This window comes from Dipodomys ordii, unplaced genomic scaffold, assembly GCF_000151885.1.
Source record: "Dipodomys ordii isolate 6190 unplaced genomic scaffold, Dord_2.0 Scaffold37, whole genome shotgun sequence".
Taxonomy (NCBI): Eukaryota; Metazoa; Chordata; class Mammalia; order Rodentia; family Heteromyidae; genus Dipodomys; species Dipodomys ordii.
In genome coordinates, this window is record NW_012267253.1 from 4,587,720 (window position 1) to 4,615,113 (window position 27,394).

General features: G+C 37.6%; 1 protein-coding gene across 3 annotated transcripts in view; it reads right to left on the minus strand.

Annotated features, from left to right (window-relative positions):
- The window catches only part of Thada (thyroid adenoma associated), a 314,583-nt gene that overhangs the window by 238,063 nt on the left and 49,126 nt on the right, over positions 1-27,394 (minus strand). For all 3 annotated transcript variants that reach the window (XM_013017946.1, XM_013017947.1, XM_013017948.1), the window contains exons 20-22: positions 26,489-26,647; positions 22,842-22,999; positions 15,103-15,212 (exon numbers count right to left, since the gene is read on the minus strand). In XM_013017946.1, coding sequence (XP_012873400.1) covers positions 15,103-15,212; positions 22,842-22,999; positions 26,489-26,647 — 427 coding nt within the window. The remainder of the gene's footprint in view (positions 1-15,102; positions 15,213-22,841; positions 23,000-26,488; positions 26,648-27,394) is intronic.

A 27,394-nucleotide genomic window follows, 5' to 3' on the forward strand; every position in this document is an offset into this window, starting at 1 on the left:
AAGAATACAAGTTATCTTGGAAGAGGTAACAATATTTTCCAGTTATATTAACACTAACTACACAAGCAGGCTTTTTGCTCTACTACACTATTATCCTAATGTGCTTAAGAACATTTAATTTTTTTAATATTTTTAAACTTCTATCATATTATGTAACATCTGAAGAAAGAGGTTATTTAATGGGAGGTAGATAAATTTATCTTAAAGAGGATAATGCCTAGACTTAAATGAAATTAATGTAAAAATAAAGATATGGTTCAAAGGAAAAAGTATTCTTTTTTTCTAATTGAAGAAAGCTTAAAGATAATTGATTTCCAATTTGTGCTGAGAATTCTATCTTTTGAGAGTTTAAAAATTTTGAGAGTTAAAAAATAAAAATTCTACCCTGGCAGAGTGTCGGTGGCTCACGCCTATAATCCTAGCTACTCAGGAGGCTGAGATCTGAGGATCACAGTTCAAAGCCATGCCGGGCAGAAAAGTCCATGAGACTCTTATCTCCAATAAACCACTAGAAAACCAGAAGTGGCGCTCTAGCTCAAGTGGTAGAGCACTAGCCTTGAGCAGAAGAGCTGAAGGATAGTGCCCAAGTCCAGAGTTCAAGACCCACTAGCAAAAAAAAAAATTTTACTCTGCTACAAAATAGTTATCAGTTTAATTCCAAATAGCAATTCAAATTTAGGTATATGTAGCACCACAGGTGCTGCCGGGCGCAGGTGGCTCAAGATCTGAGGCAGGAAAGTCCATGAGATTCTTATCTCCAATAAACCACCAGAAAACTGGAAGTGGCACTGTCGTTCAAGTGGTAAAGCACTAGCTTTGAGCTAAAGAGCTGAGGGACAGCACCCAGGCCCAGAGTTCAAGCTCCATGACCAACCAAACCAAACCAAACCAAAAACCAAAACCAAAAAACAGGTTCTATGGTTTTATCTTATTTATTTATTTACTTACTTACTTATTTATTTTATTGTCAGTCCTGGGCTCCAACTCAGGGCCTAGGCACTGTTCTTGAGCTTTGCTCAAGGCTATCACTCTACCATTTGAGCCACCAGCTTTTTCTGTTTATGTGGTATTGAGGAATCAAATCCTGGGCTTCATGAATGCAAGCACTCTACCACTAAGCCACATTGCCAACCTATTTTTTTACCCAACCTATTTTTTTACATTAGCTTTTCTCAACTTTTTTTCTTTTGGCAGTTCTAAGGGTTTGAACTAAGGGCCTCACACTAGTGAGGCAGGATCTCTTCTGAGCCAAGCCTCTGGCCCTATGCTCTGTGGTTTTAAAGGTTTCCTTTTAGCATGAATTAAAGCCCAAGACCTCATCCTTTCTTTTTACTACCCACTCCTTCAGCCACCAAAACAACTGTCAAAAGTCTGAGCCATTAGCAATTCAATGACATTAAAAAGCCACCCAATGCGTGAACCTTGTTTAGATCCTAATTCAAATAAGTCAAATGAAAAATAAATATTGCCAAATAATAGTGGAAATTTATACATGCTCTAGACATGAGATGACACCAGAGACTTATTTATAGGATACACCAATGGCACTTAAGACATGAAATAAAAAGTCCATGTTTTTAGAGAAGTACAAGTAATCATCACAAATCTAGACATACTTCATAGGGACAGATGAAGCAAATGTGGCAATACTTTGATACATACTGAATGTGAGTGGTAAATATAGGAGATTCATTTGTTATTTTCTCTACTTTAAAATGTATGAAATGTGTAGTGTGTGTGTATGTGTATGTGTGTGTGTGTGATTATGTAGTCCTAATAGTTTCCCATCAAAAATTGAAATACAAATTTCTCAAATTATTTAAGTGCTAGAGACATAGTTACATATTAGCTTACTATTTTTTTCTTCCTTTTGAACCACTATTTTTTTTAAAGTGTATATGAGTTCACTTAATGAGATGGCAAGAAAATAAAAACAGAATTAGAGGAAAAGTTATTTTTTGGTGCACCATTCATCCAAGAAAGATTGGGAGTTACAGAAGTAAAGAAATAGAACACTACTGAATCTAATGTTCCATATGAATTTCAATTACTTTTATTTTTCCCCACTTCAGGACCATCTGGCTTATACATAATACTGCCATCTCCTGTAAGAATTTACTATGAGAAAAAAAGTAAGAGAAAAAGGAATTGTAGGAGATGAGGCACTTTCCTACTTCCTTTGTTTTTGTCAAGTGCACTAATATACTAGTATAGCAGTTCAGCATAGCTGCTGAGCCTCTCGGGTCTGCTTGGCTTAGCACACAAAGGGCTTGAAGGAAAAGTAGGTCTTGGACGGGAGCATGTATGTCACCATGCATCACCCTTTTGTATATGAATTGACAATGCTCATGATTATTAACCAACCTTCACCTAACTCCTCTTCCATCTTGATCAAATTCTCCTACCTTGATAGGTCACCCATATAAACATAACTTGTCCAAATTTCTACACAGACCTTCTATTCTCTTTGCTAGTTTCCATAAGTAACATATAACATATATATACACACAAACACATATCACAAACACTCCACAGCCTCAACTTTTGGTCTCTAGACATAACCCTTCTCATTCAAATTGATAAAATGTTTTTGAAACAGTGCATCTCACAAGAACTTTTACTTTCTCTAAGTTTCCCATTATGTAAGCAACTACTAGAAATAAGGTAAACAAGTGTTAGTACAGTGTAGCAGAATGAGAAAAATGAATTTGGGGTAAACTTTGAAGGTTGTGCATATAAAATGGTAGACAGCTTAAAAGGGGTTGAGGTAGTGGTAGATAATAAGATTGGGAGAAATATCTTAGGCCAAGATCCCTGATTTAGATTCTTGGCTATTTTAACTACAAACATTAAGCCAGGCCTATTTATTCCCTTGAGTATGCACACTAAGGAACCATAGCTCCTTGTTAATTTGGGGAATTTCCGAATGAAGCCAGAAGAATGTTCTACAAGGTCAAGGCTGGCAAATGCCCTCCCCCACCCCCACCTCCGCTACCCACCAAAAAAAAAGGGCTTTCTCTGATCACCGCTCAAGATCCAGAAATCTCAGGAAGGAGCTCTGGGTAATGTTCAAGGCATTCCTACCATCTCTCCTACAAGAAGTTCTAAACCTCCTTGTTCTGCCCTGGAATTCACCAGGACCAAAGAAGCTTTTCTGAAGAACCATTTAATTGTCTAGTTTCCAATTTGCACTTTGCCATTGGATCCTATTTCAAGATTCCCTTGCTTGCTAGGTCTGTATCTTTTCTGAGCCAAGACCCTAACCACCAGCCAGACAAAAGAATTTGGGCCAGAAACAGAACATCCATCAATAATGGCTATGGAGTCAGGTTCCAGTGGAGTTAAGTTACTAACCTTTCTCCCTACAAACAGGGGAATTCAGTGGCTTGCTCTCCCATACTAGAAGACTAAAACAGGGCTACTACCAGAGCTGCCTGAGCTGCAACTAAGGACACATCATGGATACATAGAGACAGGGAGACTCTGGATCAGGTTTACTACTAACTTATGTACAGTACCCATCTCTTTGGGTTTAGAGCAATTCCTTATAAACACAAAATTATACATATTTGGGCCTACTTTATTTAACCTCATTCAACTTGATCATATTCCATTCTATTCTTTTTTAAAAAATTTTATTAATTTTTTATTGTGAAAATACTGTACAGAGGGGTTACAATTACATGGGCAAGAGTACATTTCTTTTTTTTGGGGGGGGGGGTCCGGCCATGGGGCCTGAACTCTGGGCCTGAGCGCTGTCCCTCAGCTCCTCAGCTCAAGGCTAGCACTCTACCACTTGAGCCACAGCGCCACTTCCGGCTTTTTTCTTTTTGCTTATGTGGTGCTGAGGAATCGAACCCAGGGCCTCAGGCATGCAAGGCAAGCGCTCTACCACTGAGCCACCTTCCCAGCCCAATGAGTACATTTCTTATCAAGCACTGTAGCCTCCTCCTTTATTTCCATTCTATTCTTAAATATTCAGGACTTTTGCACTAGCTAAGAAAGCTCATCCCCAAAAAGCTGTTGCTTCTCATCATTCAGATCTTTGCTTAAATAACACTTTGATCTAAGAGGAAACACTTTTCCTTATCATCAAACTTTAGCACACCAGAGTACATACTGCTATCTGATAGCTAATGACTTTTTATATGCTCCTTAAAATAAAAATTCCACGAAATAAGGGATATTCTGTCCTGACCATCTTTCTATTCACAGTACCAGGAACAGGTTCTAGTACCCAACACAAAGCTTAAGAAACAGTTGAATAAATAATCTGTAACTGACCAACTTGATTGGGTGTGTCATTCAAAAAACCAGATTGACAAAGAAAAGAAAGTACAAATGCTTTTCAGTGACAATAAGTGCCATCATTACAGCCAGCAGGTAACTCAGCAACTTTTTTTTCTGAATCAGTCAGCAAATCTCTACATCCCAAGCATTTGCATGAAGGTCTTTTCCATAGGAGTCTCCAAGTAGACTATCAAAATCAGATCTTTTGCCTAAATAATGCCCCAAAAGGCAACTTTTCCCCCAAGAACAAAACCAAGTATAGGCTTAAAAACCCAGCACAGTATAGGTTCATAGACAATATTACTTGGCTGAACACATTTCGTCCTGATTATAACATGTTCCTATCTCTCTTAAGGCTCTTTAAGAGATCCTCTCCAGGCACATTGCTTCAACTATTTCCTGTTTGGCTTTCAAATGCATGCCTCCAGCCAAAGTAATTGTCCCTGTTTCCCAGAGACTGTGGGATTTCCCAGAATGCTGTGCTTTCAGTATTAAGGAGTTGAGGGAGTCCCAGGTTCCTCATCTCCAACTTCGATTCTTCTCTTCATCTGATGTATTTCCAGCTGTCTATTATCCCAGTAGACACCATCCCAACATCACCTCAAATAGTATTGTCTGGACATGTCCTACACCTCTCACCAAGCACTCCCTTTCTTTCTTTCTTTCTTTCCTCCCCACTCGTTTCCTTCCTGTTTTCTTCCTTCCTTCCTTTTATCCTTCCTTTCATTCTTTCTACCTTCATTAATGGCATTAATTATTCTTCTCACTACCATCTAGGGTTGACAGCTCAATAAATGGATCTCTGTCTTACTCTTCAATACCTACCAAATAAATTTTCTAATTATCTAATCCTCAAATTTTAAATGTGAAGTTGGGCTTGGTAACAGTAGCTCAATCTGTAATCCCAGCTATTCAGGAGGCTGAGATCTAACAATCTCTGTTCAAGAAAGAAAAGTCCACGACTCTATCTTTAATTAACCAGCTAAAAAGCTAAACTGGAGGTGTGGCTCAACTGGTAAAGTGGAAGCCTTGAGTAGAAAATACATCCTGAGTTCAATGTGCCTTATGTGCAAAAACAAAACAAAACAAACAACAATTCTGAATATCACAATAGCTAGCAAGTATGAAGCTCTGAGTTAAATCTCAACACCCCCTGAAAAAAAGTCAGAGACTATTTCCTGACCTACAGGTACAATTAGACAATGCAATGATTCTAAAATATGTAAGTGCCTTAAGTTTGTTTTTATGAAAATGCTCTTCCAACACTGCAGATTCACAAAAGGTTTTATCCCTATGCTTAGGCTCTAGTCATTGTCTGTGTGTTTGTGGTATCTGTGGTCCATCATGTCTTATCCCCTGTGGTCAAAGACAGCTTGTACAGCACAACATCTGGACTCAAAAAATAATTTGTTAGCCAGGCACTGGTGGCTCATGCTTATAATCCCAGTTAATCAGGAGGCTGAGATCTAAGGATCTCAGCCCAGGCAGGAAATACAGTGAAGCTCTTATCTCTAATAAACTACTCAGAAAAGGCTGGAAGTAGCACTGTGTCTCAAGTGGTAGTGAGCTAGGTAGGCTTGAGCAAAAAGCAGCTAAGGGACGCAGGCCCAGAGTTCTAGCCCCAGGATCAGCACACACACACACACAAAAATAATTTGCTAAAAAATCATTTGTTATATCATTGATTAAAGAAGAATCAATCAGTGTTGGTGCTAGATGCTACACTAATTAGCTGTACCCTCAAGTGAACACAAAAGCAAAAAGGCAGGTGTAAAAATGAGGGACTGCTCAATGGTGAAGTCACTGTGCCTATTCAACACAGAAACCTAATCTAGAGTTTTGGCTCTTCAATGAACCTTCTGTCTCCTGCCCAGTAAGGAAAGATTACTTTATAAGGAAGTGATTTCAAAACTCCAATGTTGCTGGTGGTTATGATAATGAAAGGACTGAGAGGTAAAAATGGAACCATGCAAGGCTCACAAGAACAATGCAGCAAACTCCAGTTGTTTGTTTTGGTTCCTCATCACACAGTCCAGGGGTCAGTAAGGAAAAGGGAAAGGTTCCAGAATGAAGAAGCAGTTCCTGGTTCTTCGTGCCAAATCTATGTAGTCATCCACCACAGACTCGGGGAATTCCAATATCTTGATAATATTAGTGAATGCTCTCCACTAAAAGAGCAGATGTCCTCTGGCTGAAGGCACTTCTGTTTTACTTGATTATCTTGCCAAGCTAATACAAAATACCCAGTGTCTTTAGCCTCTGAGTATATCACAAAATTTTAAGTTTCTTACTAAGACTTCAAGGTTCATTATTATTTATCTACAAAATATTCCTGTCAGATCAGTCTACCAGTTCTAAAAGAAGCTTACTAAAATATATTCAACTTCCCACAATCTTTTTTGTTGTTGTTATCGGTCATGGGTCTTGAACTCAACAGCCTGAGCACTTTCTCTGAGCTTTTGTGCATAATGCTAACACTCTACCATTTTGAGCCATAGCGCCACTTCCAGTTTTCTGGTGATTAATGGAGAAAAGAGTCTTACAGTCTTTCTTACACAGGCTAGCTTTGAACTGTGACCCTCAGATCTCAGCATCCTGAGTAGCTAGGATTACAGGCCTGAGTGGGCACTAGGTTCCCACAATCTCTAATAAACAAAATCCCCAGATTTTCCCACTCAGAAATTAGAAACTAGCATTGTACAATAAGTAGAGTGCTCAGACCTGAATGAAGTTTACAGCCAGTCTTCTTTTATAGAAAGAGAATACAGCATCCCAGGGAGATTAAATGGCCTTATTATGTGTTAATAAGCTTGGCAGGTGCAACTTGCTTGATTTCATAACCTATGTTCTTTTCTCTACGCAGAGGAGTTAAAAAATTAATCAAATCACTCATTTTCTTTTTCACCACAATCAAGAAGGGGCCAGAAACTAAAAAAAAAAAAAAGTCCAAAGGAAAGATATAGGCAGTTTTTTCTTATTGCTTTGCTATGCTTACGTGGTACAGCCTGAACCCCTACTAAAAGTGACAGAAATGAACAAGCAGGATAGAACAGGGTGTTCAGGCTTTGTGTTGTCTTGAGCACCACTGGAGCAAATTATTTTTCCATAAACAGATTAGTCTAACTTCTATCCAAAGAGCTATCTCACTCACAAAGGATAAGTATTTGAAGATAAGCATAAAACCCAAAGAGCAAAATCAAATTACATATGTGGTATACCCCACTAATTGGTCATTAGACTATTTCGTGCCAATAAATTTGATTCCCTGACTACAAAGTAGCTTTCCAATGGTTTTATCCATCTACCCAGGGGGTAACACAGTGATTGTGTGTTGAGTTCTGATTGACTATGTTATGTGTGCATTGTTTATTAAGAAATGTTATCTTCATTTCCTCAAACTCTTTCAGTATCTTCCCTAACTTAAGAAAAAAAATTTACATCTCCAATTATTTTATAACTAATTTCTCCACTCCATTCATTCTTTGGTCAAGTACTATGTTTATTATTCCAAGGTTTGTGTTTATTATTTCAATTAAACTAAATACAAACAGATGTGTGCAGGAAGGCTGTGTATGCACAAAGCAGATTTGAAAAAAGAGACATAATCCTAAAGCATGCTGCAACGTTAAACCTGAAAAAAATGATTTGCCCAAATGAGAGCCAGTGAGAAATTGACCTTATCAACTGAACCCATCTTAACCTCCCTCACCAGCTATCACATCTTGTTGAGATTGATTGCAGGCTGAAATATCAGGGGCTATTTGGAAGCCTTAGCTGCAGGCACAGGCAATAACAATGATCAAATCTAAATGGAATTACCGACCAGAGGGCCATAGAAAGAAGAACAAGATATGGTGGATTAATACTGGTTGGAAGAATGCTTTTTTTCTCTTAATATTTAATATAATTTCCCTGAGATCAAAGAGAAAAAATAATATTACAATCTCTAAGACTTTACTAAAAATGCTAGAACAGGGTTATTCACTGAGAACAAGGTCCTCTTGTTTTTGTATCTAAATGACAATGTATGCTTATGAAGGTGTTGAAACTGATGTCCAAATTTCTAGAAAGAAGGCATTTTCTGACTTAACCATAAGAGTAGCCTTAAAAATAAGACTTCAAGGGTCACTAGTAAATCATAAACTGAAGACACAATGAATTTAAAAAAAAAAAAAAAAACCTTAAGCTGGGCACCAGTGGCTCACACCTAAAATCCTAGCTACTCAAGAGGCTTCTGAAATCTGAGGATTGTAGTTCCACGTCTATGAAACTCTTATCTTCAATTAATCATAGAAAAAGTACAGCTATGGTTCAACTGGTAAAATATTAGCCTTGAGTATAAGGAACTCAGGGACAAAACCCAGGCACAGAGTTCAAGCCTTAGCACCAGAAAACAAACAAACAAACAAAAACAAAAAACAAAACCTTAAGACAGTCTACTTCCCCCCCAAGTCTTTTAATCAACTATAGAAAAAAAAAATATGTATTTTCCTCTAGAAGAATGCTTGGTAAGAAATGTACGCATTATCCTGCCCATGTAATTGTAACCCCTCTGTACAGTATGTTCACAAATAAAAAATAAATTAATTAATTAAAAAAAAAAGAATGTATGAGCCAGAATGCCTTATAACTTATTCCTCATTTAATGCTTAATATTTCAAATAAAATTCAAAGGCTATTCAGTGAGAATTAAGTATCTTCTTTAAGCATATTTGTCAAATGAAATAAAAATTGCCCTCCAATCTCATATATTAGAGTTATTTTTACATTTTATTTAGATACATATTTTTTTCATTCTCAAATGGGCTCAAAGTCTGGGCCTGGGTGCTGTCCCTAAGCTCTTCAGCTCAAGGCAAGTGTTCTACCAATTGAGCCAAAGCCCCACTTCTGGTTTTTTTCTGGTGATTAATTGGAGATAAGAGTCTCACAGACTTTCCTGCCAGCCTGGCTTTGAACTGAAATCCTCAGATCTCAGCCTCCTGAGTAACTAGGATTACAGGCATGAGCCACCAGCGCCTCGCAGAAAGTATTTTTTACTATTATATTCAGCTGTTAAAGGATTTTTTTTTTGTTGGATTTGAATCATAGTGGCTAATATTAACTGGTTTAAGTGGCTAATATTAACTGGTTTAAGTTTAAAGGCATTTTAAATCACTCTGCCTAACATAATGGTTGATATCCATGAGTTCACACTATTATTTTATGACAAAAACTGCTAAATGTCACAGCTTTCTTTTATAACAGTAATATAAAAAAACTTATAAATGTAATGATGTAAAAATACTTATAAAATTGTAATAGGCAACTTAAAAAATACTTTTGCCTGATCCTGTTAACTAAGTCTCCCAGTTTTGTGTATCTAGACCTTTGATCTGAGCTATTCTCTGCTGCAGTCAACTTTGCCATAGCTTGAGCTCCTAGAAAGACCAGATTTACTGATAAGCATCTTGTATGGAAGGCAAACTGCCCCTCAAACAGGCAATGCCTTCTTTTTATCACCTTAAGTAGCCAAAAACTAAGGAGATCACCTTTAACCAGCTCTATTCCAGTAAGAAAGTGATAACAATTTCAAAATTCTTCCAAAGGCGAAGACTGAAATATGGTCAACCAAGCCACCCACACCTATGACATGGACTGTTTTAACTATGCAGACCTTCCTCACCTTCTGCCCCAATTTTTCCTATTTAACCTAAAGCTAATGTCTATACTCTAGAAAATGGCCAAAGATATACTGAAGTGCTATTTTTCTATGGCTGCCACGTAATAAATCTCTTTTCTCTGTACTTCACCATGTATCTTCATTTGGCATATGGGGACAATAGCTGGACCTAACTTGGGACTCCTGAACTTTGGGCCTGGGGTCTAAAATCCTAGTTTCAGAATAAGCCATACTTATGAGCAGCACAAGTAAAAAAATGTAAAGAGGAAGATATTAGCAAGTACTCACAAATTCTCCTTCTAGATTTAGAATTATAGTCAATTATTTTGTTTTCTAACTTATGATCACACAAAGTTAAAGTCCACAACTTAACATTAATTTAGAATTCTGTTCATTTAAACTGAAAGGCCAAATTTAAATAGTAAAGCCACAGACAGTAAACAAGTAATTACAAAATTAACCAGAAACTTTAATGTACTTAACCACACAATTGAATGCTTAGGTAGACAATGATACACAGGCAGATAATGATGGTTTTATTTATTTTTTACTTTTGTTTTTCCGTACTGGAGTTTGAACTCAGGGCCTCACACTCAGCTTGCTTGCTCATAGCTGACACTCTACTACATTTTCAACCAGGCTGTTTTTTTTTGAGACAGGTCTCGTTATATATCCCAGGTTGGCCTTCAGCCTCAGTCTACGAAATGCTGATTACAAGTGCCTACCACTATGCCTGCCTAGATAATGCTGCTAGAGCAATCTGACAGTAGGGTAAATGTTATTTTCCTTCTTTAGAGATGAACAAATCAGAGGCTAAGGAGATTAATGTTAGCAAAATCTCACTGCCAATAAACAAAATAGATAAACATAGAATTAAGGATCTGAGTCACAGATTACTGTTATTTCCCAGTCCTATAATACTCTTTTTTTTTTTTTTTGGTAGGTCATGGGGCCTTAACTGTGGGCCTGGGCACTGTCCCTCAGCTCTTCAGCTCAGTGTTCTACCATGTGAGCCATAGCACCACTTCCAGCTTTTTCTGTTTATGTGGTGCTGAGGAATCGAACCCAGTGCCTCATGCATGCAAGGTAAGCACTCTACCACTGAGCCACCTTCCCAGCCCAATGCTATACTTTTTAAAGAAAGTATTCATATTTCATCAAATCTCAACTCGAAATTGCTACAAAAATCAAAATACAGAAAAGTATCTCAACATACTGCTTGTATTTGGTGCATACAAGTATTGATCTAAAAAAATTTCCCAGAAAAATAAACAGAGACTTCCATTTTTATCTATCCTTCGATGATTAATAGTGAAGTTAGTTTATATTTGAAAACATTTTGAATAATCCTATTAAAAACCAAATTAAACGACGTTGCTCATGTTTAACTTTTCAGTTATTTCTCCATTAATCTCTCTAAGTGCTTCCTTCCTTAACACAGCTGTAGTTTAAAGGGGGCGGGGGGAGCACTTGGCCTCTAATACTGTGGTATTTTTGTGAACACCCAGGCCTTTTTGCAAACTTTTTAAATGTTGTATGCCTAAACAAGTTTTTCATAATTTAAGAGCTTATGAAAAGCTTTCAAAAGAAGTCCAAGAGAACAGATTTTCTTTTAAAAATAAAGACCAAACAAAAGAAAGCCACACACACTGTTGAAGATGTTCTGTGCAAAACATTTTGTTCAGCAGATTTGAAATGTCTCCAAAGGGATCAAGAACCACTTGGTCTGGAAGCAACATCCGAGAATTCATAAGAGACTGGTCAAAAGCCAATAGTGACAGCCATGAGATCTTTAAAGTAGATTAAAAGTAGCTGTGATACCAGGCACTGGGCCTTTCCTGGTCTTCCTATCCTCCTTATCTGAAGTGCCTTCAACTGCATCATTACAAAGTGGCTCAAAAGCCTCTGTCTAGGTTCTCTGTTATTGTCCCTTTTCTGCACTCCTCTAGACTTCAACCCTACTAATAATGATAATTATGGAGACAACTCAAAAATCTCCATCTGGTTCTGCTGAATCACCTAATCTGCTACTCCTACTACTGACAAATATTTTCACTAGGATATGCCAACATTATCTCACATTCAATACATGTAACATAAATTAACTTCATCTTTATCAAACCAGTCACCTTTTTCCTTAGAAACAAAGCCAGAGGAGCAAGCACAGACTCCTTGGTAACTAACCTTCATCACTCATATGCAAGCTGTTCATGTGGCAGATTCAAAGATTGCCACATTATCTCCCATCAACAAATATTTCTACAATATAATCTTGCTACTTACCACCAAAAGATGAACTACACCCAGTCTAGCCTACAGACTCATTTATAACGCAAAGAATATAACTGAAGCAATGCTGTGAGAGTTCCCGGGGTAGATCAGTAGCAAGCATATAGGTTTGTCTGCCCTCTTCTGTTGGATTATCCTCACTGGGGAGGCCCATAGCCATAAAAGAAGTTTAGCTAACTCAAGACTTTTATGCTGAATAAGAGGGTACAGTAGAGCCAACCAGGTCCAGTCGTCTAACCACCACCAATCAAGGTACCAGAAATGTAAGCACAGCTGACTTGGATCATTCTTGACCAGTTCATCGGCTAGCTGGATGTCACCAACTGAATCAGTAAACATCACAAAGAGAAGAACTGCCCAGAACAACAACAAAAAAATCATGAAATATAAGAAAATATCTATGGCCTTCTTCCTAATGTTAACTGAAAAGATGTGATATTTGTAATATGTGGTTGAAAGTATTGTTAGGAAACCCTCAGCACCTCAGATCTAAATGGTTATAACTGAAGTCAGGCTCTCCCCCATTAGTCTGTCATTACAATTATCTAACTTAATACTTCCAACTAGAAACTACTCACCAACTCCATAATCTCAAACTTTACATTTGGAGGAGTTTTCATCAGTATCTATTTTACTTGATCTGTACAACAAAAGCCAGAGAGCTCTATTAATAAGGCAAATATTATTGTTTCTTCCTTTAGAGATTAAGAGATCTGATCTAAGGAGGCTAATTCTAGCGTATTATCACTGAAAATAAATGGAATGGATGATACACATAGAACTAAGAGCTTGAATCATAGGTAATTGTTATACCTCTATTCTATTATGACACCTAAGATCTAGCTCTGATAATAAACATTTGATGTTTTCTCTCCATCCCAATTATGCAAAAACTCAAAATTAGGCCTCAATCTATCTAGTCAAATAGTATTTCATACTAACCTTACCATAGCAGCAACAACACTACAAGATTATTTATTAACTTAACAATAAGCCATGTTGGTACTAGATTTATAGATATTTACTCACAAACCTTCCATGATACTTAAACCTTACTTATGCTTGAATATAACTCCTGCCTCCTCCTATAAATATCTACCAGCTCATCCTTGCTGCTTTCTCTCTCTTCTGTTCATTACTACAGGATTTTTAAATTTCATTCAAATTTGGGTAGCTTTATCTTATGAAAATATGTTCACCTTGCTTTCCAGGTAGTATCCCATCAAAATATACTCAAACATACAGTGATACTAAGTGCATACAACCAGTGCCTATCCTTGCCAGTCAGGGGTCATGACACATCTTTTATATACTTTATACCTGCTATTACACAAACTAAAATAGAAGCTCTTTAATTACCAAAATTAGTCTCATAAAGAAGTATTCTATTTTCTAAAGCACAGCACTACACACACTGCTAAATTCAAAATCTAGTTTAATTGATTCAAAGGAAATGGAATATGTTGCATTATGAGAAAAAAATATCCTTAAACCATGTCTACACTAGAAACTTGAGTTGAAAACATAACAAAGTATTTTGAAGGGTTAGGAAGGTGGCTCAATGGTAGAGTGCTTGCCTTACATGCACGAGGCCCTGGGTTAGATTCCTCAGGACCACATAAGCAGAAAAAGCTGGAAGTAGTGCTGTGGCTCAAGAGGTAGAGCACTAGCCTTGACCTGACGACCTGAGGGATAGCATCCAAGCCTAGAGTTAAGGAAAAAAAGAAAAAAAAAAAATGCCGGGCGCCGGTTGCTCATGCCTGTAATCCTAGCTTCTCAGGAGGCTGAGATCTGAGGATAATGGTTCAAAGCCAGCAGGGCAGGAAACTCCTAGAGACTCTTAACTCTAATAAACCACTAGAAAGCCAGAAGTGGCGCTGTGGCTCAAGCAGTAGAGTGCTAGCCTTGAGCTGTAGAGTGCAGGGATAGCGCCCAAACCCAGAGTTCAAGCCCCACGAACTACCAAGAAAAAAAAAAAAGGTATTTTGAAGATCAATAGTTTAATATCTGTGACATTTCACAAATAAGATTTAAAGATATTGTGTGCAGCTCACAACTCTCAAGATATTTTATAAATTTTTTAACAAAAAGAAGGGAAAAGTTTCAAAAATATTTAAGCTGTAGATGTCTTAATAGACAAAAATAAAATGTTTGCTAAAGCTACAAGGCTGGCAAAATGCTGTTTCATTTCAAAAAGTTTCCAGGCAATAGAAATGTTTTCCTGGAAAATACTACCTCTTATTTAGAGAACACTTGCCATGAACACTTAGTCATTAAGCAATTTAAGGTTTCCTCACAAGTTCTTTGGAAGAAAGCTATTATATGATTAAATGAAATTACCAACACCTATAATGTTAAATATATATATATTTAGCTAAATATATGAAGTTTTTCAGGTAAGGGCAAAAAAATTATACTTTTGACTACTTACTGTTATTTTAAGAATTTTCTATAAAATAAAATTACAGGGGAAAAGAAGACAAAATCCATGTTTTCTCTCTGTAATAAATACAAATCCCCAAACTCCAAGCTTATTTTATTAAAATGCCAAGTTAGTTTCAAAGAAACAAAACGTTCATTTCATTCAAAGCAAAGAAATAGTAATTTCAAAGCTATTTTTAGTAAAATTTTGAGTTCATTTCAAATCACCTTTCAATGAGAGAGCAATTAGGTTTAGACATTTCATTCAATCATCTGCAGTACATCATACAATGAAACCTAAGAAAACTATTTCTTCCAAGAGCTTTGTAGTCAACCAATTCTCTATTCTTTTCACATCAAAAGGCACAACTAAATTCTACTCCAAGCACATGATTTGTACATTCTCTTTTAAAAAATACTACACAAAAGGATGTTTGTTTTACCTGTTTAGTATTTCAGTGAGTTTCACAAAACCAGTATATGCCAGTTCAAATGCTCCTCTGTGTCTGGACTGTAAAAGGTGTTGTTTAAAATAATTTCCCATTTCTTTCACCTTTAACAAGACAGCAACAACAACAAAAGTTCAGTTTATGCTTACATTGATAGATACATTTATATCCACAATGCTAGTTAGAACCTCTACCATTTACTCTTCATAATGAATTATCTCTATTTCACAATGAGGAGACTAGGGCCCAGAAAGGCTAAACAATTTACCCGAGGTCACCCAGCATGTTAGCAGTATGTTCAGGCCATGAAAGCAGCAATCTGATACTAGAGTTAGTCCTCCAAATCTGCCTCAACAAATCTCAACATGAACTCTGTTAGCTCTTGTCATTCAACACCAACATAAAATCACAGGAAGCAACAACACACAAACAACATAAGTTTTCTCTTTAATTTTTTCCACTTTTATTGTAGGAAAATATCCATGTTGAAATTTACCATATGAACCATTTTGCAGAATAAAGTATGATAGCATTAAAGATAACCAATTTTGCCGGGCGCCAGTGGCTCACACCTGTAATCCTAGCTACTCAGGAGGCCGAAATCTGTGGATTGCAGTATCCCAGGCAGGAAAGACCATGAGACTTTTTTTAGAGAACTTTATTTAAATGTGTTCTTCATGCTACAATGTAACCCTTTAAAATCAATCAAATATGTAACATTAAAATTTATTATTTAAATGACAACCCACAACCACAGCTTCTAAACTTCGACAAGGCAGCTTCAATATCCAGAAGAACACCTTATCATAACTGGAATGAAATTCCATCTCAATGCAAATTTAAGAAAACAGAATATTATCATAATACCAAAATGTATTCAGATACTATACGTCTACTTCTTAAATCTCTACACTTGTTCCCCAGCACTGGGAAGGTTTGTTTTTCTGATACCTGGGTTAAAACTCAGGGCTACCTGATTACTTGGCTGGTACTCTATCACTTGAGCTATGCCTCCATCTTGGCTTTTTGCTGATTATTTTGGAAATGAGTCTCAAAGACTTCCCTGCCCAGACTGGCTATGAACCTCAATTTTCTAAACCTCAGACTCCTGGGTAGCTAGGATTACAGGTATAAGCCACTTGTGCCCAGGCAAGATTAGTTTAAAAACAAAAAGAGAGCACCCAAGCCTGGTGTTGGTGGCTCATACTTGTAATCCTAGCTACTCAGGAGGCTGAGACCTGAGGATCATGGTTTGAAGCCAGCCTAGAACAAGCCCTGGCAGAAAACTCCCCATGAGTCTCTTATCTCCAAAAACCACCAGACAACTGGAAGTGGTGCTGTGCTGTGGCTCAAGCGGTAGAGCACTCACTAGCCTTGAGCTGAAGAGCTCAGGGATCCCGCCTAGGCCCAGAATTCAAGACCCAGCACCACCACCAACAACAACAAAAAAATCCATTTTTATGTAACTGTCAACATCACCCAACTGTAGAACTTTTTCATCTTTCCAAAGTGAAATCTCATGCCTATTAAACAATAATTCCCAATCATTGCTTTTTAGAGATATGCTGTTGATGTAAAATTTAATACAATGACCTAGGTGTTGTTTTGAGCTAAACCATAGAATCTGCCAAAATGTCACCAAATCACTTTCTCCATGAAAGATTAGATAAACTATGAAAGGTCTGTAGATGTTGGTCAGTGATAGAGCACTTGCCATGCATGTACAAAGACTTTGGTTAAATCCCCAGTGTGCACACACAGACACACAGGTATAAGACACAGATATAAGCTGGGCACTGGTGGCTCACACCTGTAATCCTAGCTACTCAGGAGGCTGAGATCTGTGAGGATCTTGATTCAAAGCCAGCCGGGGCAGGAAACTACATGAGACTCTTATCTCCAATAAACAACCAGAAAACCGGAAGCGGAGCTGTGGTTCAATCGGTAGAGTGGTCGCCTTGAGCTGAGGAGCACAGGGATAGCACCCAAGCCCAGAGTTCAAACCCTACAACCAACAACAACAACAAAAAAGACACACACATAGACACCCCCCACACACAAACAACACACACAATCTATTTCTAGCTTTCTTCTGTCTCTCTCTGTATATACACTAATTGTCAAAAGCCACAATCAATAGGTATAGTGTAATCCAGCACTCAGGAAGCTAAAACAGGACGATCATGAATTCAAAGTTAACTTGAGCTGCCAAACAAGATTGTGTCTCAAAAAAAAAAAATAAGAGCCACTATCTTATTTCATTTCTAATATAGTAATTTCGGACATTTTATGAAAATTACCAAGTCTTTAAAATCTAAATTCCACCCTCCAAATATGTAAGAAGCCCAATAATCCTACCAAAAGAAACATGTTAGCTAATCTGCCATGACCATTTCTATTACTAGAGAAATAAGATTCTGAGGTGTTTCAAGCCAGAGGAAATAAAAGCAAGTCAAAGAGATAGTATCTCTCTTTCTAAATTCTTCTTCCTCAAGACAGATATTAAAACATGTTACTGGCAAAGTGCTTTTCTGTGGACTTAGGACAGTTCAATGTCTTTCTTAAGCCAAGATCACATTTTCATTGCTTCCTTTATTCTCTTTTCAAAGGGATCTACCCCCAAAAACACATACAATAAAAGATCTCAGCAGTCTGACCAGTGAGTGGGTGGTCTTCTAAAGAGTGGACCTTAGCCCTAGATTATCTTCTACTAAAAATTAGAATGATTATTCTATGGATGAGAGTGACATCTAGATGTTTTTCTTCATTTTATTTAATCTCCCAATAAACCCACAATGATAATAATCAGGTTTATTATGGATTTTTGTCTTTATAGAATATATAAGGTTACCATGAATCAAACATCATGCTAATGCTAAGCATTTTACTTCTAGGGACAGATGAAAACAAGTTGTCTTCCAAGCACTGGTGGCTCACACCTGTAAATGTAGCTACTCAGGAGGCTGAGGTCTAAGGATCATAGTTCAAAGCCAACCTAAGCAGGAAAGCCTGAGACATTCTTATTTCCAATTTACCACCAAAAAAAGCTGGAAGGAAATTTGTGGCTCAAGTGGTACAGCATTAGCCTTAAGCAAAAAAAGTTAGCCTTGTGCAAAATAAAGCTCAGCAACTGCACCCAGGCCCTGAGTTCAAGAATTAGCCCTAAGCAAAAAGAGCTCAGCAACTGCACTCAGGCTCTGAGGGCTTGAACTCAGGGCCTGGGCTCTGTCCCTGAGCCTTTCTGTGCTCAAGGCTAGCACTCTACCACTTGAGCCACAACACCACTTCCAGCTTCTTCTGTGTATGTGGTACTAAGGAATCGAACCCAGGGCTTCATGCATCCTAGACAAGCACTCTACACTAAGCCACATCCCCAGCTAGTATGAGCATATACTAAGTACTTGGTACCTGCCAGACACTTTGCTGTGCCTATGGATATGAATGGACAAAGGATAAACTCTGACCAAGTAAAATACACAAGACAATTTCCTTTAGTCTTATGAGTGCTCATAAATGTGTAATCCACTAATAAAGCATTACAGAGAAGCTAATCAACAAAACACACAGGAGTGTATCAACCCAGTTAGATTTGTATATCTTACAAATTACACAGAAATCCAAAATAGGAGGTTTTTTATCTTTTTTAGCAGTTGGCAATTATTTTTATTCTGTGTCAATAATAGGGGAGAGGGTAGAAGCAGGTGTGAAATTATTTACACAGAAGCTTCTTTTCAGAAAATATTAGGGGAAAATATGAGTTGAAATTCCACGAAGAGGAAGTCACTTTTAAAATTCAGCAGGCACTGAGTATCATATATCCCATGGAAGAGAACAAATAAAATGTATCAAGCAAAAGTCTATCAGCAAAATATCAAGCTAGAAACCTAGACATACACCAACTAGTCAGGAAGCTGTATGATAAGGTTGTGTGCACTGTTCACCCTTGAAGGGTTTCAACTTACATCCCTCAAAGCAGGTTTAATCTCTGCCTCTTGTATAGGGACATTATGAAAGAACCTTTCATTCTATGATTACAGTGCAGGAGGAAAGTCAGACATGCCACTAAATGAACACATTTTCACCTTGGGAGAAACTGGTGAGAGCCTACTGCATCACAAGAAGTAATCTAAGGAAAGGATCATTTGCTGAAAGTTCAATAGTGAGTTATCAAACTGTCCTGTGGCTTGAAAAAGTGAACTTAGTATTAGAAATAGGGAAAATTTAACTTAAAGAAAAATTAAATAAGCAGATCAGAACAAAGGCAGCACTGTGCCGAATAAACACAAACTGGGAAGGAGAGAATTAGGTTCTACCACAAGCCAGAGCTGCCACAAGCCAACTTTGTAATCTTGGGTGAACCAGGTAATACCCAGGGTCATTGTTTCCTCTTGTGTGAGGGAACTGGAGAACATCATCTCCATGATCCTTACAATGCGAACAGCACTGAAAAGTCGATACTATAAATGAGAACTAGTTCTTTTTGCCATATGACAAAAATCTCCAAACTGTAATCTTACTTCCTATCAGCCTGGTATAAACTATACTTATATATGTGATATTGCAGTGGCTAACTCTCTAACAAAAGGTCACAAAAATCAGGATAGTGTTAAAAAGAGATGGGCTAACAAAGAAATCTTCCTTGATCTCTACACCCAAGCCATCTAATTTCAAATTATAAAAAAAATTGTATTACTTTGTCAAGCTTGAAAGGAGAGAATTAGGCCAAGTGTCAATATTTTAGGGAATATGAAGACATACACTAAGGAAAAAAAGTAGATCACTCATTGCAGGAAATACAAAACCCAAGTTTATATTTCCTGCCATAGTAAGGGCGGAATTCTACATACAAGTCCCTTAGCTGCTCCACTGTAGTCAAATTCATCCAAGGAACTGACTCTTAAAATGGTGTTTTGCCACTAAGCGCAAGTCTAGTTATGTAAGGGCAACATGTATCAGGCAAACATATCTTAAGTGTGGCCCAGTATTTCCACTGTAATTTACATTCTTATGTCATTTAAATTAATAGCAACCTAACTACATAGGAGTATTTTTAATTTAAAGAAGCAAAATTTGAAGTTGAGTATAGTGGTACACATCTGTCATCCTAGCACTCAGGATCCAGAATTCAAGGCCAGACTAGGCTAAACAGTGAGTCTTTAAATCAAAAACAAATAATGATATAAATATTTATTTATTTATTTTAACTTACTGTAAAGGTGCTGTACTGAAGGGTTACAGTTACATGAATAAGGTAATGAGTACATTTCCTATCAAGCTTGGTTACCCCTTCCTTTGTTTTTTCCCCTACCATCCCTTCCCTCCCCACATTCCCCAACTCCTTCCTGCCCCCTCCACCACCCTCCCCAAGTTGTAAAGTTCGTTTTCAACATAGTGTCTTGTACATCATTGTTACAATGGGTCAACCTGTATCCTTGTTTCAGCATTTTGTTATTTCCCTTCCCCTCCCCAAATTAGAAAAAATGTATACACAACATGCAGGGCACCGGAATCAAATAATGAAGTGAAAACAAAGGTTATACCATAGGAGAAGAACATACAAAAGAAACAAAAAAAGTCACATAGTACATTAAAACAACAGTGACAAAGATAAAACCTCTTGTGTCCCTATCTTGGGTTCATTTCACTTAGCATCATCTTATATGGTCATATCAGTACATTTCTTTTTGAAGTGTCACCCCCACCCTCTTTTTCTCCCAGTTTTTTTTTTCCTCCTGACCCTCCTTCCCCACCCCCAAATTTATATTTTTTTAAGGAGCAAAACTTTATATTTGAAAGTAGAATTCCTACAGTAATGTAAATTATATTTGATTTCTGGCTGACTCAGGATTTTCATGGACCAAATGTTCCTGAACTGAGTCATTTCTTTAGTCATCAAATCAAGAATAAATTTTCAATCGGTCTATGGTGGCTCGCACCTGAAAGCCTAGGTATTCAGGATGTTGAGATCTGGGGATTGTGGTTCCAGGCCAGCTCAAGCAGGAAAGTCTGTAAGGCTTTTATCTCCAATTATCTACCCAAAAAGCTGAAAGTGAACTATGGATCACGGAAGAGCATAAGGCTTCAACAAATACAAAACAAAACTCAAGAACAGTGTCCAGGCCCTGAGTTCAAGCCCCAGGAGGCGTGCATGTGCACGTGCATATACACACACACAGAATAAAGTTTTCCCACAGAGAGACAAGTCATCACACATACTTCTCATACCAAGTATAGATGGCTACCACTGGAGGCTCACCGGAATGAAAATACCCTTTCACCCTATGTTCCCAATTTAATCAAAGTTATTCCATATAAATTCAGTTGATTAAGCCAGAAACTTTGGTAAATATGTCAAGCCAAAATAATTTTCATAGGATGCTTTTAAGTCTTTCTCACAGTAAAAGCAAAATGTTTCCCTTAATTTGTTTTTAACACTAAAAACAAAAAAATTAGAGGCTTTCACTTGTCCTTGGAAAGAGAAACTAACAAGTCAAGGGATTTTAACACATGTTTACTTCACAAAATGTTGAACATCAGTGAAGTAATCCCTAAGTGAAGATGTTGGAATTGGAGTTATAGCAGTAACCAGCAATGACTCTAAGTTACTGCAGGATATTAACTAGTGCCTATTTGACTTGGAAAAAAATGAGGGACACAATGATGCTCATTAATGTACCATTAGCCTGCCTTTCTCTTCTCTGAAGCCTTGCAACATCACAAGCCCAGCTGCTAACCAGATGTAAGCACATGAGTCACAGAGCATGAGAATAAAAATATTAGCATTTTTTCCATGAAACAGGTCACGTGCTTATTAAAGAAATAATCAACATTAGCATACTACAATGTTTGTTTTGTTCTTGAATGTTGTAATGCCCTATGGAAAAAATTATCTTTATTTGAAAAAGATTAAAAATGAAAGTACATGTTATACATCTTTACTAGAAAACTGTTGGAAACAGATTTGTTGAAACCATATGGAAAGGAAGAGGGAATCAATTAAAAACAGAAATCTAATAAATCTAAAATATTTCCAAATGAAATGCTTGTGGTAAGCTAATTTCTTGTAAACACTGCACTCAGGTCCCTTGAACAGTCCCAGATGGTAAACTAACTTTGTGGTCTTAAAATAAAAGTCAGCCAAAAACACCAAAGTGACTACAACTTTATTATCTAAGTAAGGCAACATAAATTCCATAATCAAGCCATGTTACTTTTTATGCCTTTGTGAAATTTGAGAGATTTGTGGCGTTTTGCTAAATAATTTCAGCTAGAATTTGTTTATATATGACAAAAAAATTAAAATAATGTTGCAGTTAAAAGTGAGGTAAAATCTAGCTATTTATTTAAAGTATTTGTTGAGCTTGGATAGAGCTCAGTGGTAAATTGTTTTCCTAGCAAGTGCAAAGTCCTGGGTTCGATCCCCAGTACCAACAAAGAAAAGACCAAAAAAAAGAAAAAATATATATATATGTATATATGTGTGTGTGTGTGTGTGTATATATATATATATATATATATATAGTTTTAAAAAAAGTACAAAATATTTGTAAAAATGCCATAGTTTGAAAATACATTTAGAGATTAATATGCTAAAGTTATGAACTTTTCTTAAGTAAGATATACAAAAGTTTAATCCAGGAAAACTCAAAACCTTTCAAGTTGGGGTCTAAACAAAAGCTTGTGATTTATGTCTTAACCAAAAATGATAGCTGGTAGAATAAAATCTACCTTACCTGATCCACTGTTAACAACCCATCAGACAGTTCTGGCACAGACTGCATGGGAAGGAGTTGGCACAGTGTGCCTAAAAGTAAAGCCACTTCCTTCATACTTCTCCAACAACATACCAGCACCATCTGAGCAGTTACATCACATGTTTTTCCTTCTTTACCTTAAAAAAAAAAAAAAAAAGATTGCAAAACTAGACAATTATATCCCAGGTTCTTTTAACAAGCTTATTCATAATTTCCCTGAGAATAGTCTGCTTAAACCAACCAATTTGGCATATGTTCTATTGACTTCAGAGAAAACATTTGTGCAGCATGTGCTATGAAGAATCATACTGTTTTACCAATTTGTTTCTTTTTTTTTTTTTTTCCAGTCCTGGAGCTTGAGCTCTGGGCCTAGGCATTGTCCCTGAGTTGCTTTTGCTCAAGGCTGGCACTCTACCACTTGAGCCACCGCACCATTTCTAGCTTTTTATTTTCCTGTAACTAATTGGAGATAAAAGTCTCACAGGCCAGCGCCGGTGGATCACTCCTGTAATCCTAGCTACTCAGGAGGTTGAGATCTGAGGATCACAGTTCAAAGCCAGCCCAGGCAGGAAAGTCCGTGAAATTCTTATCTCCAATAAACCACCAGAAAACCAGAAGTGGCACTGTAGCTCAAGTGGTAGAGCACTAGCCTTGAGCTGAAGAGTGGAGGGACAGAGTTCCCAGAGTTCAAGCCCCACAACTGACAAAAAAAAAAAGTCTCACAGATTTTCCTGCCTGGGCTGGCTTTGAACTTCGATCCTCAGGTCACAGCCTCCTGAGCAGCTAGGATTACAGAAGTGAGCCACTGGTGCCTGGCCAAATTTGTTTTTTTTTCTTTCTTTTTTTTTTTTTTTTGGGTCCGGTTGTGGGGCCTGAACTCTGGGCCTGGGCACTGTCCCTCAGCTCTTCACCTCAAGGCTAGAGCTTTACCACTTGAGCCACAGCGCCACTTCCGGCTTTTTTCATTTTGCTTATGTGGTGCTGAGGAATCGAACCCAGGGCCTCAGGCATGCAAAGCAAGTGCTATACCACTGAGCCATCTTCCCAGCCCTTGTTCTTTATTTCAAAATAAACTTTAAAATAAAAATATGTTGCTCCAAAACTAAATCTAACCTTTGGCAATTACTGAAACAAACTATTCCTGCCTGCTTCTCTCTCATCCATAAAACATTAATGGGCAACTATAATAAACGTACTTCTTTATCTTTTTCATTAAGGTTTATCCTAACAAGTAAAACTCTTTTTAAGACAGGGTCTTGCTGTATAGCTCAAAGTAGTCTCAAATTCTCAACTCTCCTGCCCCAGCCTGAATGCTCAGCTAGAACAGAACTTATAAAATTTAAGGAAAATAAAAATTATTTTTCAAAATATTTTTAAAACACATGATCTATAAGCTATAATTTCCTTACTTTCTTAATCTAGTTTTAGGAGCATGTTAGTAGCGACATTTTAAAATCTCAAACTACTAAATTTTTTTCTAGCCAGTCCTGGGATTTAAAGTCAGGGCTTGGGCTCTGTCTCTGAGCCTCTCTGGGCTAGCACTCTACCACTTGAGCCATAGCATGACTCTGGTTTTTTGTTTTTTTTTCTGTTTATGTGGTACTGAGGAAATGAACCCAGGGCTTCATTCATGCTATGCAAGCATGCTACCACTAAGCCATATTCTCAGCCCAAAACTAAAATTTTGAAAGGCAAATTAAGCAAAGCGTAGTGGCTCAAGCCTACAGTCTTAGCCACTCAGGAGGCAAAGGTCAGGAAATCAAGATTCAAGATCAATCTAGGCAACAGAGTTCCAGGGACACCACCATAATTAATGGCTGGGCTGTGCCTGTGATCTGCTGTAACATAGGGAAGCAAAAGTAGGAGAATGGTAACCCATACTAGCAAAACCAAGATCCTACCTCAAAAATCATCAAGACAACAGTAGAACTGACTAGATACTATGTTGAAAATGAATATACAATTTGTGGTGGGGACAGAAGGGAAAACCTGGAAGACAGCAAAGGAAGGGGTAATATAGTCTCCACAAAAAGTACTCATTACCTGACTTATGTAACTGTAACCCCTCTATACATCACCTCTATAACAATAAAAAAAATCATCAAGGCAAAAAGGGGACCAAAGATATGGATCTGTCCAGTAAGCATCTGACCCTGAGTTCAACACCCCAGTACCACCAAAAATAAATACAAGCAAAAATACAAAAATAAAATAGCACAGTTTTTTAAAGATCACTAAATAAAAAGGATAAATTATACATATACACAACTGTAATCTGTAGGTATAAAAAGGTTATAAAGAGAAAACGTGAGACCAAGGAAGAAATGATAGACAATTCTTGTTTTTTTTTAGTTTATATTTAGCTCTATATTGAAACTATTACAATAAGCATATTTTAGAGTCTTAAAATATAATAAACATGTTTTAATTTTTGTAATTTAAAAAATAAATCTGCAATGATAAGTTTTTACAAGACAATATCTCCATCTAGTGGAGAATATAAAATATACAATAAATTATTGAAAAATTACTATTTTAATGACTTCTTATAGCATTACAGAAAATTCAATAACTAATGATAAAAACAAGCTCTGATGAGACAAATTCTGAAAGCAACTCATATTTTGACAAATGAATAATCAAGTTTTCTTTAAAAGACCCAGCCTGATGCTGATGACTTATGCCTATAATCCTAGCTACTCCAGAGGCTGAGATCTGAGGATTGGGGTTTGATGCCAGTCTAGGCAGGAAGTACGTGAGACTCTTTTTTCCAATTAGCCATCAGAAATCTGGAAGGAGAGCTGTGGCTCAAAGTGGTTGAGCTCTAGCCTTAAACAAAAGAGCTCAGGGTCAGTGTTCAGCCCTGAGTTCAAGCCCCACAACCAACTAAAAAAAACAAAAAAAAAACTGACTTTAAGAGCTCTAAGAGCAGGGTTAAAAAAAAAAAACTGACTTTAAGAGCTCTAAGAGCCGGGTTAAAAAAAAACAACAACAACAAAAAAAAAAAAAACTGACTTTAAGAGCCTGGTGCCAGTGGCTCACGCCTGTAATCCTAGCTACTCAGGAGGCTGAGATCTGAGGATCACGGTTCAAAGCCAGGCTGGGCAAGAAAGTCCGTGAAACTCTTATCTCCAATAAACCACCAGAAAACTGGAAGTGGCGCTGTAGCTCAAGTGGTAGAGGGCTAGCCTTAAGCTGAAGAGCTGAGGGACAGTGCTCAGGCCCAGAGTTTAAGCCCCACAACCGACAAAAAATAACAAAAAAAAGAGCTCCACGAGGAGACAAAGAACCACATGCAGGGAGAGGGTAAGTGCTCCCCAGACTCAGATTTACTATGCATGACTGTTCTTATATCATCTGGGGAAAGTGGGATTTAGTACTCAAAAGCTATTTATTATAACATGGGGCAATATCATTTTCTCATTTTAGGACTTCATTCCAAAACAATCTTCATAGAACTATTATGCACAGAACTGCATCCTCTTATTTACTATATTAAAAAAAAAAAGACATTCTGTGTGTTTTACTCTTAGTACTTAAACATGTGGAGTTGGAGGTATAGCTCAATGGTATGATCAAGGCTCTGGGTTTTATCCCCAAAACAAAATCAATTCCATATATACTACCTTTGATTTCTGCAGAGCTTTCAAAATTTGATATGGTAGCTTTCAAGTCCTCCAAATCAAAACTATCACATTCATTCAATATTTTGGTTTGATTGAAGAAATCATTGGTGTCTCGAGGCTGAATCTCATTGAGAATGACCTGCAAGCGGCTTCCTGACTCTGAGGGAAAAATATGAGAATATATAAAACTCTAGTTCAACATACATGTAGATTTTCCTTAGGGATGCCTACCCTCCAAATTCCTAAGATTTTCGACAGCCGATGATCAGCTCTACTGGTAGAGGCACACAGGATAAAGAATGTGAAAATTATTCATACAATGTGTTCATGACTATGTAACTGTATTTGGGGGGAGTGGTTGAGATGGTACCAAGGCCATGTACTTGGGTAGGCTTCCAGGACACCATGGAACCACACCCCCAAACTGTTTTTCCATATTATTTGTAGAATAGGGACTCAATTCTCAACCAGGTGCATGCCTGAGCAGTGATCTGTCTCCTGTCACTGATAAGATCACAGGCACCCACCACCAGTAATCCAACTTCCCTCAATAGAGACAAATACTTGTGGACATTTCTGCCAAGGGTGGCCTGGAATCATGATCCTCCAAATCTCAGCCTCCCACACAGCTGGGAGTGACAAGTGTGGCTCCCGGTTTTGTTTTGTTCTGAACTGGTATTGGGGTTTGAACTCAGAGCTTTATGCTTACTAGGCAGGTATGGAGCACATGGGCAGCAAAGATGGCGCTGAGAGGGGGTTGAGTGGGCAGAGCCTAATTTACTGTAGAGCACATGGGCGCCAAGATGGCGCTGGGAGAGAGTAGAGGGGGTAGAGCCCAATTTACCTGCCAATCAGTGCCTAACCAGCCCGTGAAGGCTCAGGTGAATGATAGGGTGTGACCTTGTG